Below are 13,748 nucleotides of genomic sequence, written 5' to 3'. Positions count from 1 at the left end.
ATGCACGTGATGCTCGCCACGTACACAGAATTTCATAAACCACTCATCCTTCCTGGGTCATGCCAAACGGTGAAAATCTCAGAGAGTTACGTCTTCATTGGTTGTGTAGCCTACTGGTCCAGCGAGCAAAGGACAGTTGAACTGGGACTGGTGAGCTTCATCAGTCCGCCGCGACCGCAAGCTCTGGGCGCGCTCAGCCACCAACGTACTGCAAGGCGTTGGTACGTTGTGTGTCACAGCGAATGAGAATCTTGAAAAACCAGTATAAGGGCAAACCTCACAACATTACGATGTACTGCATGACGGGGGTGATGACTGTTGAAGCGAAACAGTCGTTAGTGGGCAACCTCTGGAGTATATGCCACATCTTAGTTGTCGAAAAATTGCTAAAATATGCCAAATTCTGCTTGATTCAACTTCTGATTCTCACGACTTCTCATGGGAACGAGATGGATCCATTGAGTTCTTCCTGGTAGGATGGGCGTCCCACAGTGTAGCATATAATAAAGTCAGAGGCCTCAGTTAACAAAGAAACCAGCCAACATGATGTCATTTGTTGGCATTACATGTGCTTTTGAAGAAGATGTCCAAAGTAGTATCAAAAACGAGTTTAGATAAATAAATTTCCTGCAACTGACTGTCTGGTTACTTTAGTAATTGAAGTTTAGTCAAAGTTGCTGTTAGCTGCCATCTTCAAGACTGTGACCGCATCTAACTATGAATCCAGAAAATTTGGTTTAAAGGAAGGTTCAAGAAAGACTAACAGAACATATCGCATCGCGACAAGAACGGTGATACAACTCGCAAATGCAATACTGAAATAGTCTGAGCTTTCCTTTAAATTTCAAGTAAGTATTTTTGGCAGTAAATTCCATTATATTGTATAGAAGGTAATATGGACATGTAGTTCTTTTCTCGTCGAATGTGAAGCATTATTAGGTACTAATTAGTTCTTTAAGTTGTTTTTCGTATATATATATATATATATATATATATATATATATATATATATATATATATATATATATATATATATATATATAGGGTGAGTCACCTAACATTACCGCTGGATATATTTCGTAAACCACATCAAATACTGACGAATCGATTCCACAGAGCGAACGTGAGGAGAGGGGCTAGTGTAATTGGTTAATACAAACCATAAAAAAATGCACGGAAGTATGTTTTTTAACACAAACCTAAGTTTTTTTAGATGGAACCACGTTAGTTTTGTTAGCACATCTGAACATATAAACAAATACGTAATCAGTGCCGTTTGTTGCATTGTAAAATGTTAATTACATCCGGAGATATTGTAACCTAAAGTTGACGCTTGAGTACCACTCCTCCGCTGTTCGATCGTGTGTATCGGAGAGCAACGAATTACGTAGGGATCCAAAGGGAACGGTGATGGACCTTAGGTACAGAAGAGACTGGAACAGCACATTACGTCCACATGCTAACACCTTTTTATTGGTCTTTTTCACTGACGCACATGTACATTACCATGAGGGGTGAGGTACACGTTCGACGGGCGTTTCATAGGACGTGGAGGACGTATAAATTGGCCAGCCCGTTCTCCTGATGTTATACCTCTGGACTTCTTTCTGTGGGGTACGTTAAAGGAGAATGTGTACCGTGATGTGCCTACAACCCCAGAGGATATGAAACAACGTATTGTGGCAGCCTGCGGCGACATTACACCAGATGTACTGCGGCGTGTACGACATTCATTACGCCAGAGATTGCAATTGTATGCAGCAAATGATGGCCACCACATTGAACATCTATTGGCCTGACATGTCGGGACACACTCTATTCCACTCCGTAATTGAAAACGGAAACCACGTGTGTACGTGTACCTCACCCCTCATGGTAATGTACATGTGCGTCAGTGAAAAAGACCAATAAAAAGGTGTTAGCATGTGGACGTAATGTGCTGTTCCAGTCTCTTCTGTACCTAAGGTCCATCATCGTTCCCTTTGGATCCCTACGTAATTCGGTGCTCTCCGATACACACGATCGAACAGCGGAGGAGTGGTACTCAAGCGTCAACTTAAGGTTACAATGTCTCCTGATGTAATTAACATTTTACAATGCTAACAATACCAACGTGGTTCCATTTAAAAAAAACGTAGGTTTGTGTTAAAAAAACATACTTCCGTGCATTTTTTTATGTTTTGTATTAACCAGTTACAATAGCCGCTCTCCTCACGTTCGGTCTGTGGAATCGGTTCGTCAGTATTTGATGTGGTTTACGAAATATATCCAGCGGTAACGTTAGGTGACTCACCCTGTAGCTTGAAGGGGGAAACCAGATGGCGCTATGGTTGGCTCGCTGGATGGTACTGCCATAGGTCAAACGGGTATCAAAGGCGTTTTGTTCTAAATATGAACCCCAACTTTTTTTACATATTCGTGTAGTACGTAAAGAAATATGAATGTTTTAGTTATACCACTATTTTCGCTTTGTGATAGATGGCGCTGTAATAGTCACAAACGTATAAGTACGTGGCATCACGTAACATTCTGCCAGTGCGGACGGTATTTGATTCGTGCTACATTACCAGTGTTAAAATGGACCGTTTACCAATTGAGGAAAATGTCGATATCGTGTTGACGTATGGCTATTGTGATCAAAATGACCAACAGGCGTGTGCTATGTATGATGCTCGGTATCCTGGACGACATCATTCAAGTGTCCGGACCGCTCGCCGGATAGTTACGTTATTTAAGGAAACAGGAAATGTTCAGCCACATGTGAAACAGAACCACGACCTGCAACGAATAATGATGCCCAAGTAGGTGTTCTAGCTGCTGTCGTGGCTAATGCGCACATCAGTAGTAGACAAATTGCGCGAGAATCGGGTATCTCTAAAACGTCGGTGTTGAGAATGCTACATAAACATCGATTCCACCCGTGCCATATTTCTATGCACCAGGAATTGCATGGCGACGACTTTGAACGTCGTGTACAGTTCTGCCACTGAGCACAAGAGAAATTACGGGACGATGACAGATTTTTTGCTCGCGTTCTATTTAGCGACGAAGCGTCATTCACCAACAGCGGTAACGTAAACCGGCATAGTATGCCCTATTGGGCAACGGAAAATCTACGATGGCTGCGACAAGTGGAACATCAGCGACCTTGGCGGGTTAATGTATGGTGCTGCATTGTGGGATGAAGGATTATTGCCCCCATTTTATCGATGGCAATCTAAAAGATGCAATGTATGCTGATTTCCTACGTAATGTTCTACCGATGTTACTACAAGATGTTTCACTGTATGACAGAATGGCGATATACTTCCAACATGATGGATGTCCGCCACATAGCTCGCGTGCGGTTGAAGCGGTGTTGAATACTATATTTCATGACAGGTGGATTGGTCGTCGAATCACCATACCATGGTCCGCACGTTCACCGGATCTGACGTCTCCGGATTTCTTTCTGTGGGGAAAGTTGAAGGATATTTGCTATCGTGATCCACCGACGACGCCTGACAACATGCGTCAGCGCATTGTCAATGCTTGTGCGAACATTACGGAAGGCGAACTACTCGCCGCTGAAAGGAATGTCGTTACACGTATTGCCAAATGCATTGAGGTTGACGGACATCTTTTTGAGTATTTATTGCATTAATGTGGTATTTACAGGTAATCACGCTGTAACAGCATGCGTTCTCAGAAATGATAAGTTCACAAAGGTACATGTATCACATTGGAACAAGCGAAATAAAATGTTGAAACGTACCTACGGTCTGTATTTTAACTTTAAAAAAACCTACCTGTTACCAGCTGTTCGTCTAAAATTGTGTGGCATATGTTTGTGACTATTACAACGCCAGCTATCACAAAGCGAAAAAAGTGGTCCAACTAAAGCATTCATATTTCTTTACGTACTACTCGAATATGTAATAAAAAATGGGGGTTCCTATTTAAAAAAAACCCTAGTTGATATCCGTTTGACCTATGACCTATGGCAGCGGCATCCAGCGGGCCAACCATATATATATATATATATATATATATATATATATATATATATATATATGTTTAGTGTAATACAGTACGACATTCGAACCTCCATCAGGCAAAATTTAGTACTTAAGTTAGGACTGAAAATGAAAAACAAGTTATTAGAAAAACGCAAGATGCAAAATTATAATTTAATAAGGACCATCAATTAGATACAATTTAAAGAACACAATTTACGAAAACATAGAATCATAAATGTGCTTATATAATGTAGGAATGCTTTTCGCCGAGAGACTGAAGTCTGCATGACCCATCTTTATAGTAGAAATTGCTTTTTTTTTTCTTGTATGCTGCAAGGCACGAAATTCGTAATATCTACAATAACTGTAATCGACAAAACAGCAGGACACTGTAATGTACGATACAAACACTGTATAGACACACACTTGTAATAATCAATGATGTTAAAAACTACATTCAATTTGTTTTATACATGAAAAGTGTCCAATTTAGAATGCGCCGCTATTCTTGAATGACCGACGCACACTTGGTTCAAATGGCTCTGAGCACTATGGGACTCAACTGCTGTGGTCATTAGTCCCCTAGAACTTAGAACTAGTTAAACCTAACTAACCTAAGGACATCACAAACATCCATGCCCGAGGCAGGATTCGAACCTGCGACCGTAGCGGTCTCGCGGTTCCAGACTGCAGCGCCTTTAACCGCACGGCCACTTCGGCCGGCACGCACACTTGCCAGGAGCAGATAGTAGTGATACTGTTCTCGCCGTGGCGAATCATGAAGTAGCCTACAACAAACTGCCCTGACGTGGACACAATTGCTAGATACAGATGTGACGGTTTTCGTGCACGTTGAGGAATTTAATATCTATTTTTCAATGACATAAACTAAAAATTGCCGGTGTGTGATATGTTACTATACTCAAACATAAAAAGAGAAGTCCGCAGCTTCGAAAAGAATCATCTCTCTACATCTAGAAAAGCGTAGAGATCGTGGGCAACAGCATAATAGAGCTTCTGACAGATAACAGACAGACTCAAGGAAACATGCAAGCATTGCCAGTGTCAGGAAAGTTCCACTGTCTCCTTCGGAGAAGACGCAGACGCAGATAAAAGATCTCAAAACCTGTCATAAGAGGTAGATCCATTTATGTTTTACGGTTCTAACTGTTACGTTGCAAAGACCAGGGAAAGCAAGTATCCCTGCCAGAACCATCCAGACCCTCAACTAAGCTATCACCGTCGCAGGATCCCCCCTAGGCGGAAGGGCAGGAGAACCTCACCGATCAAATGATTCCTTTAGTGGAAGATCAACGTGGGCAAATAAACGTAGAAAGGACGTCATCAGTGGTGAAAGCTAAAGGTACTGCCATATTTTTAAATGCTACATACGGTTCTTCTACTCTTTCCCTTTAGGAGCTAACAGTATGCAGTATGTTCCCTCTATCTGCGCTCTCATCGAACTGTAGATTTGGGGGCTCTAGTCGACATCATAGTAGATTTCCTTCGATTATGCATCATATGTGGAGAATTCAATTAATACAGTGTGGCATGGGGCTCATCTGTCATCTGTCCCTGGAGTAGAGTCATGAGACCCAATTTTTGTCGGAAGGTTTACGTCTTCTGCATCAACATGTTACGCAGTTATCCTAATCAGTCACTTACGGTGGTAAATATAATCAGCCTTGAACATGTCTGGCGCTCAGTAACCGTATTTAAGTTTCAACGGGCAAAAACAGCCAATCCGTTGCACAAAGTTTACTGCATTCACCTGGTTTCGATACTGACTAAGGGTATCTGCATCAGAATAAGTAGAGTTACCTATGAAAAAAATTATCAACATAGGAGAAAAACAAACGTTTCAGAAACCTTAACTAGCACAACAAGTATTAAAAGCAAACTGCTAGTACTTACATAGGTTCACATTGCATGGAGAGGTAACAAAACTGTATGAGCCGCAGTGCTCAAGTCAAATAAGTAAAAGTTGTCTTGCAAAGGCAACACTCGTCAAGTGATTACACCGCTACGTGCAAACAGCGCAGCGGTCACCACCCAAGGGGCCCGTAGCACAGCGCAAAATAAAAAAAAAAAACAGTTAAATGAAAATTCCTATAACAAGAGACTAAACTTAATTACAGAGGTATAAACAGGTAATAAATGAAATACACAGGAAACGCTGCGAACTGATACAGCAGTTGATACATACCATCTGTCAAGTGCAAATACAGTAGCTTTAAAGTGCCGAAAGAGAACGGAATTACACTACTGGCCATTAAAATTACTACACCAAGAAGAAATGCAGATGATGAACGGGTATTCATTGCACAAATATATTAAACTAGAACTGCCATGTGATTACATTTTCACGCATAGATCCTGAGAAAGCAGTACCCTGAACAACCACCTTTGGCCGTCATAACGGTCTTGATACGCCTGGGCATTGAGTCAAATAGAGCTTGGATGGCATGTACAGGTACAGCTGCCCATACAGTTCCAACACGATACCACAGTTGATCAAGAGTAGTGACTGGCGTATTGTGACGAGCCAGTTGCTCGGCCACCATTGATCAGACAATTGGTGAGAAATCTGGAGAATGTGCTGGCCAGGGCAGTAGTCGAACATATTCTGTATCCAGAAAGGCCCGTACAGAACCGGCAACATGCGGTCGTACATTGTCTTGCTGAAATGTAGGGTTTCGCAGGGATCGAATGAAGGGTAGAGCCACGGGTCGTAACACATCTGAAATTTAACGTCCACTGTTCAAAGTGCCGTCAATGCGAACAAGAGGTGACCGAGACGTGTAACCAATGGCACCCCATACCATCACGCCGAGTGATACGCCAGTATGGCGATGACGAATACACGCTTCCAATGTGCGTTCACCGCGATGTCGGCAAACACGGATGCGACCATCTCGATGCTGTAAACAGAACCTGGATTCATCCGTAAAAATGATGTTTCGCCATTCGTGCATAGAGGTACGTCGTTAAGTACACAATAGCCGGCGCTCCTGTCTGTGATGCAGCGTCAGGGGTAACCGCAGCTATGATCTCCGAGCTGATAGTCCATGCTTATGCAAACGTCGTTGAACTGTTCGTGCAGATGGTTCTTGTCTTGCAAACGTCCCCGTCTGTTGATTCAGGGATCGAGACGTGGCTGCACGATCCGTTACAGCCATGCGGATAAGATGCCTGTCACTTATAGTGATACGAGGCCGTTGGGATCCAGTACGGCGTTCCGTATTACCCTCCTGAACCCACCGATTCCATATTCTGCTAACAGTCATTGGATCTCGACCATCGCGAGCAGAAATGTCGCGATACGATAATCCAAAATCGCAATAGGCTACAATCCGACCTTTATCAAAGTCGGAAACGTGATGGTACGCATTTCTCCTCCTTACACGAGGCATCACAACAACATTTCACCAGACAACGCCGGTCAACTGCTGTTTGTGTATGAGAAATTAGTTGGAAATTTTCTTCATGTCAGCACGTTGTAGGTGTCGCCACCGGCGCCAACCTTGTGTGAATGCTCTGAAAAGCTAATCATTTGCATATCGCAGCGTCTTCTTCCTGTCGGTTAAATTTCGTGGTTCTAGCACCTTACCTTCGTGGTGTAGCAATTTTGATGGCCAGTAGTGTTATATATTAGGAATAACAGCTGTTGAACTCAACGAATAAAGTTACAGGAGGGGGAAAACATCGTCTGAGAACTGTCCGTAAAGCTCTTTAGCCAAAGAACAATAGCATGTCAAAAGTTGCGGGAAGCGGTTTCAAGCCCCAAATGACCTTGCTGCGATGTAAGGATGGTAAGACAAGTCCACCCTACTGCTGTGGATGAACAGTTCAGAATCAGTAAATACGAATACTTTGAAGCCAGTACTGTAACATATAGTAGTACACTGAACACTTCTAAGCACTTTACTTTCGATGCACAGTAAGAACCTATTCCATTCGTCAGCCTGAGAAGAGTACTCTGAAACTGGCTCGACGATGCTAACTGACGACACTCGAGACACACACTAGCGTTCAACACATAATACCATAGTGAGGTGAATTCCCAATACACTATAACTGTGGTATCACAGATTGATACGACCCTACCGACATCTTAAAGTTGGCAGTGGAACTGCAAGTTTCCATCAGACGGCGATAGCAATCTTGCGGGATCTGGCAGACCCGATGGAGCACGCCCGCTGAACCCACGCCCGCCCCCCCGCCCCCCCCCCCCCCCCCCCCAATGGCTCTGTACCATTAGCCCCTGCTGCTTTGGTGTAGGGCAGCTGGTGGCAGCCCCACAGGTCACTCACACTCGGAGCCACTTCGTTGCCTGATGCTACACAGACGTTGCCTAGTTGCAGCTCTAACACCATCGTTCGTCCTTGTTGCTATTGCATTCGCTGGACTTACCTGCTACGTGTTCATTTGTAAAATGTCTTCGTACGCTTGGAGAAAGCTACCAGTAAGGCTTCTGTTTCATGTATTTACTTGTTCGCTGATCATTTGTGCTCCTGTCCAGCTTCCTACGACATTAGCTGCAGCACCAATCGTTAGCTCACCTTACCTTACGGAGCAGTACACAAGAACTACTTGTTCACTGCCGCCGTATTCGTTAGAATTCTGCTCGGCTGTGGCGCCTGGGAAATCCGAGGGGTATGGCGTGAGGCCTGCACGGATTGCTGCTCTGGTTTACAGCCTCTTTGCGGTTGTCATCCTCTTGCTTTGAGTTTCATTAGTCGATGGCACTGCAGGTTGCGTCGGTCTACTCTCGGCGCGCAAAATTATAGCCGATTCAATTTGTCCCGAAAACCGGACAGTATTTTCGCTTGGAAACGAACTTCCACCCATTTTAGGTAAGAATATAGAGAAGTTTCTTATGAGGACAACAACGTGCAAGTTAAGTATGGGGATATAATATACACTACTGGCCATCAAAATTCTGCACCAAGAAGATGACGTGCTACAGACGCGAAATTTAACCGACAGAAAGAAGATGCTGGGATATGCAAATGATTAGCTTTTCAGAGCATTCACACAAGGTTGGCGCCGGTGGCGACACCTACAACGTGTTGACATGACGAAAGTTTCCAACCGATTTTTCATACACAAACAGCAGTTGACCGGCGTTGCCTGGTGATACGTTATTGTGATGCCTCGTGTTAGGAGGAGAAATGCGTACCATCACGTTTGCGACTTTGATAAAGGTCGGATTGTACCCTATCGCGATTGCGGCTTATCGTATCGCGACATTGCTGCTCGCGTTGGTCGAGATCAAATGTCTGTTAGCAGAATATGGAATCGGTGGGTTAAGGAGGATAATACGGAACGCCGGTCTGGATCCCAACGGCCTCGTATCACTAATAGCCGAGGTGAAAGGCATCTTATTCGCATGGCTGTAACGAATCGTGCAGCCACGTCTCGATCCATGAGTCAACAGATGGGGACGTTTGCAAGACAACAACCATCTGCACGAACACTTCGACGACGTTTTCAGCAGCATGGACTATCAGCTCGGAGACCATGGCTGCGGTTACCCTTGACGCTGCATCTCAGACAGGAGCGCCTGCGACGGTGTACTCAACGACGAACCTGGGTGCACGAATGGCAAAACGTCATTGTTTCGGATGAATACAGGTTCTGTTTACAGCATCATGATGGTCGCATCCGTGTTTGGCGACATCGCGGTGAACGCATATTGGAACCGCGTATTCGTCATCGCCATACTGTCGTATCACCCGGCGTGATGGTATGGGGTGCCACTGGTTACACGTCTCGGTCACCTCTTGTTCGCATTGACGGCACTTTGAACGGTGGACTTTATATTTCAGATGTGTTACGACCCGTGGCTCTACCCTTCATTCGATCCCTGCGAAACCCTACATTTCAGCAAGACAATGCACGACCGCATGTTGCAGCTCCAGTACGGGCCTTTCTGGATTCAGAAAATGTTCGACTACTGCCCTGGCCACCACATTCTCCAGATCTCTCACTAATTCAAAACGTCTGGTCAATGGTGGTTGAGCAACTGGTTCGTCACAAGACGCCAGTCACTACTCTTGATGAACTGTGGTATCATGTTCAAGCTGCATGGACCTGTACACGCCATCCAAACTCTGTTTGACTCAATGCCCAGGCGTATCAAGGCCGTTATTACGGCCAGAGGTGGTTGTTCTGGGTACTGATTTCTCAGGATCTATGCACCCAAACTGAGTGAAAATGTAAACTCATGTCCAATGTATACCCGTTTATCATCTGTATTTCTTCTTGGTGTAGCAATTTTAATGGCCAGTCATGTATTTAGCGTGTTTCACAAACTCTGTTACAGGCTTCTAGTGGTTGTAGATAAAAGTTAAGGTACCCATAACCGGAAAAGTATTAACTGGAAATAAAATAATTTTGAAAACTGGATCACTTTCGAGAATTCCGATTCACGGTACTTAATCAAACTGAGAAGAAGTCACCGTCGTCAGTCTCTGTCTGCTTATGACATCACGCACCATCCTCGTCCGACTACAACAACAGCAGTTAGAAACCTGTACGTTCGCAACTAGAAGGCTCCGAAAAAAAAATCAAATGGCTCTGAGCACTATGGGACTTAATATCTGAGGTCATCAGTTCCGTAGACTTAGAACTAGTTAAACCTAACTAACCTAACGACATCACACACATCCTTGCGCGAGGCAGGATTCGAGCCTGTGACCGGAGCAGGAGCGCGGTTCCAGACTGAAGCGCCTAGAGCCGCTCGGCCACAGCAGCCGGGGGCTACGAGAAGTTGAATAAAATCCAATGACGGTTACTCGAAACGTTGACAATGCCATGGGCTCCTGTAGAGCACACTTGTCTCATCTCGTTGTCTCTGCTGTTTGTGGACCTTAAAGCAGCATATTTTGAAGTGATCTACTATTCAAACTTATTTTATACCCATATGGTACATTTCCAACCATGGATGTCTGGTCAAAACTTTATCTACTAAATCCACTCAACTGCCCCTAGAGGCCTGCAATAGAAACTGTGGAACACCCCGGTATATGTAGTGTGCGGCTTAGGCTCTCATCCAAATTCTTAGACAGGATACTATAATCCGCATCACTGCGGCTGCTTCACACTTTTTTCAGTCACTGATCAACAGTCCATAACTATCAAATCACTGCCTTACAACGAAATAAATCTAGGGTGAGCAGCCTGATATGAGTGTGCATAGGACACAATATTTCGGCAATCGACCACGTTGCCATCATCAGGTGCGCCGATGTACTGACCGGCGGTGGGCCGGTGCCACGTATATATAGGACAATCCCCCTCCAGCTTTTACCGCCGGTCAGTACATCAGCGCACCTGATGGTGGCAACGTGGTCGATTGCAGAAATATTGTGTCCTATGCATATTCATACCAGGCTGTTCACCCGAGATTTATTTCGTCATAAAATACGCCTGGAGGAATTGAAGAATCACATCACTGCCTTACAATTTTTACCCTTTCATCATTTTACTTTTGTTTTAAATTTTACCAATTTCTTTAGGTTTTTATTTACAACGTTTTTAAAAATCGTGTAACACTTTGTGTATTAATAGCTCAACTGAAATTTACTTTTCTATCAGAAATATTTTACTTATTTTGGTCATAGTCGTAAGTGGGTTATAAATGCACGGTCGCTTTAACCACCAAACCACGATCATCGTCGGGTTCATATTTGATCCATCATATTCTGGTAGGTTCAAATGGCTCTGAGCACTATGGGACTCAACTGCTGAGGTCATTAGTCCCCTAGAACTTAGAACTAGTTAAACCTAACTAACCTAAGGACATCACAAACATCCATGCCCGAGGCAGGATTCGAACCTGCGACCGTAGCGGTCTTGCGGTTCCAGACTGCAGCGCCTTTAACCGCACGGCCACTTCGGCCGGCTATTCTGGTAGGGGTCGTCCAAGTCTACAGTTGTACCTCAAAGGAGAGGAACTGTGAGCTACATAGTTTTTAGTAAAGAAGCGGCACAACTATTCCCTTATAAATTATTTAAATGTGATAATTCGATCAATTTTCAAACAAAGTATTGAAACCATAGACAAAACTTCAAGAAAAGACTTTTTTTTATAGAATACACAAAATTTGGGGCCATATCTGCTGACGAAGAGGCTACTTGTCTGAAAGAAGAACAGAGTTACACCTAACACCTCACAAAACCACGTTCCATTGCGGTATCCAATTGCCCGACGAAGTACGAAACTCTAAAATTCTACCTTTCAAAGTGATACTTCAACCAGTTACGCGTGGAATGTATTTTGTATGTCAGTAATTTGATTTAAGACGCAAATTTAATGAAAAACCTTCCTCTCCTGGATATACTTATTGCACCAAAGTCATCTCTGATGGATCTGGCACTTACCGCACAGACGGAAAATACAGCCAAGAGACAGGATAATGCGAAGCGTGCGAACATGTCGGACTATCTTTGCACAGTCCCTGCGGTCACGCGCTTCTCTGGACGAGTACCGCAGATAACTCGCATTTGGGCCGAAGTTCGTTATCTCTCCTCTCAAAATGCGATGAAGAATAACGTGCCGTATATGTGATTGTGTTGTGTATAACGCAGCAAGAGCACTTCAAGAGTTACTCTAGAATGTTGCGCAACAAACTCCTTAGAAACATGAATCGCATTATTTTTTTCTCGGTGTGCAGAGTGAGTATGCAAATACAAGTATGAATATCCAGTAGTATGATTCAAACTTAGTACTTAAGTCATTACTCTATGCGAAATGTGCTATGGTTAACTTTCCTGTTGGCACCTAACTCTGTGACCATTATTTAGCGTTGCCTGGGGAGTTCTGAGAAAAAATTGGAGTGAGCTACAGCGAAAGAACCAAGAGTAAACAACTGCACAGTAAGACTAACAAATAAGCGTTCGGATTAAAAAGAGCATAAGACAGGGATGTTTTTTTTTTTTAATCTATACATCGGAGAAGCAAGAAATGAAATATAAGCAATATTCAAGGGTGGGAGTAAAATTTGGGATTAAAAGCTATCAGTGACAAGATTCGCTGTTGACATTTGCTATTCTCAGTGAAGGTAAAGAAGAATTAAAGGATCTGTTGATTAGAATGATCAGTTTGATAAGTACAGAATATGGATTGACAGTAAACAAAAGAAAGACGAAATTAATTAGAAGCCGAAGAAAACAGAATACCTAGAACATCAAAAGTGGTGATCATGAAATAGGTAAAATTAAGAATCTGCTGCCTTGGAAGCAAAAAGCCACTGGCGGACGAAGCAAGGACGGCATAAAAAGCAGACTAACACAGGAAAAAACAAAGTTCCTGTTCTGGTAGTATCAAACATAGGTCTTAATCTGAGGAAGAAATTTGTCCAGGAAAAACAGAGTACCTTAAAACACTATAGACAGGGCGTTCACATTCATAGGACATGTACATTAGGATGTTCTACAGAAACTGTTATCATTTGAACCATGTCGACCCGCGGGTTCAGGATTAACATCTACACTACTGGCCATTAAAATTGCTACACCACGAAGATGACGTGCTACCGAACTCGTCAACAGATATATTCACTGTTTTCAAGGTGCAGCACACAAACATGAGAATACTTTTAAAGACAGTGACTCTGAAGAAATTGCAGCAAGTTTTTTTTTTCATGGAGGAATTACGGAAAAGCTCTGAAACAAATGCGTTCCTTGTAGAACGCGTCATACCACATTCAGGGAACAGGGGACTGATAAAATGACTTGGCTTCT

General features: G+C 43.4%; 1 protein-coding gene across 2 annotated transcripts in view; it reads right to left on the bottom strand.

Annotated features, from left to right (window-relative positions):
- LOC126198895 (acetylcholinesterase-like) overlaps positions 1 to 12,487 on the bottom strand; it is a 186,445-nt gene extending 173,958 nt beyond the window's left edge. For both annotated transcript variants that reach the window (XM_049935514.1, XM_049935513.1), the window contains exon 1: positions 12,387 to 12,487. In XM_049935514.1, coding sequence (XP_049791471.1) covers positions 12,387 to 12,440 — 54 coding nt within the window. In that variant the 5' untranslated portion in view covers positions 12,441 to 12,487. The remainder of the gene's footprint in view (positions 1 to 12,386) is intronic.
- Positions 12,488 to 13,748: the final 1,261 nt, after the last annotated feature.

The sequence above is a fragment of the Schistocerca nitens genome, chromosome 8, assembly GCF_023898315.1.
Source record: "Schistocerca nitens isolate TAMUIC-IGC-003100 chromosome 8, iqSchNite1.1, whole genome shotgun sequence".
Lineage (NCBI taxonomy): Eukaryota > Metazoa > Arthropoda > Insecta > Orthoptera > Acrididae > Schistocerca > Schistocerca nitens.
Note: the sequence above shows the minus strand (reverse complement) of the source record. Positions and strands in the feature narration are given on the sequence as shown.